Source organism: Lagenorhynchus albirostris, chromosome 3 (genome assembly GCF_949774975.1).
Source record: "Lagenorhynchus albirostris chromosome 3, mLagAlb1.1, whole genome shotgun sequence".
Classification (NCBI taxonomy): Eukaryota; Metazoa; Chordata; class Mammalia; order Artiodactyla; family Delphinidae; genus Lagenorhynchus; species Lagenorhynchus albirostris.
The window spans coordinates 100099379-100103728 of record NC_083097.1 but is presented as its reverse complement, the minus strand read 5'-3'; the positions used below and the strand labels follow the sequence as shown (position 1 = coordinate 100103728).

Genomic DNA, 4350 nt, shown 5'->3' with positions numbered 1-4350 from the left:
ACAGCAACCTAGAATAAGAAATATCACTATCCAGGATGTAAATACATGAACACACACACACACACACACACACACACACACACACACGCACGCACAAACTAAGAATTCAGGAGATAATATTCTTACTTCACTTACTTTCACTTCAATTCTATTTTGTTAACAAAAGGTGAATAATAACTCACTAAATAATTTCATGACCCACTAATAGGTTGCAATATGCAGTTTGAAAGACACTCAACTAGAAGAATTGAAGAGGAGATTTTCTGCAGAAATGTAATAGCATTCCTGTGCAGCACAAAAAACTAGCTTAAGTATAGAATGTATAGTGAGACTGATCAGCATAATCAAAAGCAAATCATTAGGCACTGCCCCACCCCAATTATTCCTCCTATTGTGATTCCTATCATTTTTCAAGTCCTCTATTCTCTGGTAACACAGATTTGAGCTCTATTAATTTTCTTCTTTTACCCCATTTCTGAATTCTCTTCATTGAATCATTTGCAAAATTAAAAAGATTCTACCTCTAAGCTCTCACCAACATTTCCTTGTTTCTATACCCATTGGTTTCACCATGGTTCAGGACCTTTTTGCTTTCTTTTTATTTATATTTTTATTTTACTTATTATGATAATAATTGGTACCCATGATAAGAGATTTATTTAAAAAAGAACAAGTAGCTTAAGAAAATAAATATCAAACACAATATCACTAAGAGATTATCTAGCTACATTTGTTGGTATATATACTTCCATTTTATATTCATGTATTTTATATAATTTTCCCTGGAATTCTATATATATGCAATTATATAATGTAACCCTGTCTTGTAATAAGCTTATTTTTAAGATAACACATTGTGAATTTCTGTCCACATCATTATGTGTTTAATAAAATCATATTTAATAGCTGCAGAGAGTTCCCATGCATGCCACTTTAATTTAAGCCATTTTGTTGAGTTTGTGCAGTCGTGTGTGTGTGTATCTTTCAGATCTGGTACTGCAGGGTGTACAATTTCCCAAGGACCCCAGCTGCCATGCTCTAAAATCCATTCATCTCTTAGTTTGTTGCAAGGCTGTACTTCCTGTGGGTCACTCCCAGTCAATAACTGAATGCTGGAAATGTACTTAAGCAGGCCCATTTGGACACTTAGGATTCCTCTGATGAGCGCTTTTGGCTGGAGGTCTCCCAGACAGCCTTGCAGAAATTTCTGGAGCACTGCAAACCACTTTCCTTTCTTCCTTCCCTCAGAATCAGATTCACACGGAGTCTGAAGGCTCTCCCTGCTTCTCCCAGCTCTTTTCCCATTTTCTCTCAATGTCCTTTCTTTTTTTCCCCTAATAAATTTCTTGTGCACTTAATCCCATCTTGGCATCTGTTTCTCAGAGGACCCAAACTAACAGCAACATTGAGGTTGTTTTCAGACTTTTATTCTGTACAACTACACTTCTTATTGCTCAACACTTAAGCATAGCATTCTTCTGTTGGAAGCCCTTTGAAGCATTGCCACTGCTCACCAAATTGATCCTAACCCTTCCTTTTCACCTCCATAGTTATGCTCTAGCCCATCTTTCCAAACACCACCCAGCACTCTTAGTCTAGCCGAAGGCCCATTGACCAAATATTCTCCTACTCACTTTATTGCACCTCCCCCCTCCAAGAAAACATCTGCCCAGCTGATGCCTCCTTCATTCTGGATCCCTTCTTGAATTTTCCATCCCAGTATTCTTTCCACTCCATTTTAAAGGCCACAGGAAGGTGTTTTCTGCAGTGTATTCACCCGTTTTGGTATATTAAAATGGAGTCTGTATAGTCTTTTATCAGACATATCTGTATACTTATATTATCATTGTTAAAACACATGCACAAAAAGCTAGCTGAGATTGGGTTTGTTTGGGAAACACTGAGCTAAACAAAAAATGATCCAAGATTTTTTGTTTGGTTTTTGTTTTTAATTTCAAGACTTCCCAGAGCCCTTAGAATGCTAACATACATTGTGACTTTCCAAGACCAACACTGATACCTTTTGTAGCTTCTCTTGAATTTATTTGATCACAAAATCCTTCAAAAACAGATCACATATTGGAGAAATCTGGGACTGGAAATAGTTGCCAGTATATTGGGCACATTTTCAAGAGTCTGTAGTAAGATAATCCTTCAAAGACAGATCACAAATTTGTTATAGAATTTTGTATGTATGATTTTTAAGTATTATATATTCTTCATCTTGTTATAGTTCTTTGCATATTTATCTTACACATTTTCCCACTCTAGCCTTTAACATAAGGTCTTGAAAATAACAGGCATTTGTTGATTTAAATATCATGGAATTTTAGTGAAGGGTCATGGTCTGGAATGATGTTTGGTAACCAGAGAAATTTAGTTTGCATCTATTTCAGTAGCTTTTTTTTGCAGTCTTTTTTATACCATCTCATCCTGGGCTGGGAAAATTATTTTGATGGCTGGGCAAAAAGCCATTGTTAACGTGGGGCTACATACATATTCTCTACAAATCACTTTATTGGGACATTGTACCAGAAGAATATAAAAGGAAAGGAGGAACAATTGGTATAAAACTATGGTTTGAACCACAGATCTCTGTACACTGTCCGTAAAATAAGCCGAGGAAGCAGCTGCCTCTGGGTCCTGGCACACCCTGGGCGGTGGAGAAGGCAGCCTATGGGTTAGTTCTGATTGTTTTCATTTCCAAGGGTATGTCTGTCAAAAAGGAACTCTGCCAGGCCAGAATCCGGGGCTCCCATCTTAACCAAGTTGTGCACGTGGTCACCTAGTTGTTTGATAGACTTCACCTGCTCATTCAGATAGTGGGTTTCCAGGAAATCGCACAAATGGGGGTCACCTTTGTCTGAGGCCAGAGTGTGCAATTCCAGCAACGACTGGTTCACATTCTTTTCCAAGAGCAGAGCGCACTCCATGGCATTCAGCCCGCTTTTCCAATCGTCCTGGTCCGGTTTCTTGATGTCCTGTAGGCAGATCTGTCCTCCCCGCTGGTTCTGCAGCCTCATCAGCTTCTCCGCGTGCTCGGTCTCCTCCCGGGACAGTCGAAGGAAATATCTGGCGAAGTTGTGCAAGGCCACGTCATCTCGGGAGAAGTAATAGGCCATAGACAAGTACACGTAGGACGCACAGAGCTCCAGGTTGATCTGGCGGTTGATGGCGGCCTCGGAGTCCGGGTGGAAGTTCTGGCGCACGCTGGAGGAGGCGCCGGCTGGTCCTGCTGGTCCCCGCGAGGACGCGGCTGCAGCCAGCAGGCGGCCGGGGGCGGCGGGCGGGGAGCCCCAGGGCCGCCTGGGGACCCAGCGCGGCGGGAGCGCGAAGCCGTGGCGCGCCCTGCGCAGGGACACCAACGAAGTGCTGATGTGCTTGGAGAGGAACAAGAAACAGGGCAGCATGGCCCCTTCTCTTTAGAAGTGGGGAAACTGAGGCCAGGCCAGCTCAGCGCGCCGGGGCGTAAGATCTGAATCAGAATGCAGCTCTAGGTGACGGCGACTGCGTCACACGCCCCTTCCAGAGGCACCGAATTCCAGGAGGAGGGAGGCTGGGGGCGCGCGCCAGTAGCGGTTGGGAAAAGGCAGATGACAGTTACAAACATTGTACCTGTCGTCGCCGAAAGACTTCTTCTCTTGGGCGTTTGTAATTTACTATTTCACATAAGTTAAAAGTACTGTCAAAAACTAGACGCTGCAAAAGAAAGGATGGAGCCAAGCCACACTTGCCCTCCCTCTCTGACCTTTTTCTGTCCAAGGACCAAGGGATGGGAGAGGCAAGGCAGTGAAATAGGGAAAAACAAAAGTCACCACCAATTCATCTGAGAGTAAATAAAGGTCTACACCCAAAGAGGATGTTTATAAATTGACTTTCGGGTTACTTTAACAAATTTAAGTATGGAAATAGTTGCCAGTATATTGGGCAGATTTTCAAGAGTCTGTAGTAAGATAATGCTTTCTTTTAAAAGGACATATTTTTAGATACAAAATTTATCTTCATTGTAAAAAATCAGATATACAAAATGTAGGAAGAATACATAAACTAGCTCTAAGCTTGTTACTTTGATATAGATACATATCTATGATGTAGATACATATTTTTAAAAGGACAATTAAAACAATTTAAAATAGCCTTTGGTTTTAAAAGAATATATATAACTGTTGTAGTGTATTAAGAAAATGATAATTAACTCACAGAAGAAAATTCAAAACATTCCTAATCCTTCCTCTACCCAGAAAGAACCATTGTTAAAATGTTGATGTTAATTCTCACAGATTAAAATAACATAAAAAAATAGATATCGCAGATGCACCAAAGTAAATATACACACTTTTAACAGCTTAT

At 40.8% G+C, this 4350-nt stretch overlaps 1 protein-coding gene across 1 annotated transcript; it reads right to left on the bottom strand.

Annotated features, from left to right (window-relative positions):
* Nucleotides 1-2681: 2681 nt before the first annotated feature.
* FTMT (ferritin mitochondrial) lies at nt 2682-3410 on the bottom strand. The gene has a single exon (XM_060146208.1). It carries the CDS (start codon nt 3408-3410, stop codon nt 2682-2684), a length of 729 nt encoding a protein of 242 aa, XP_060002191.1.
* Nucleotides 3411-4350: the final 940 nt, after the last annotated feature.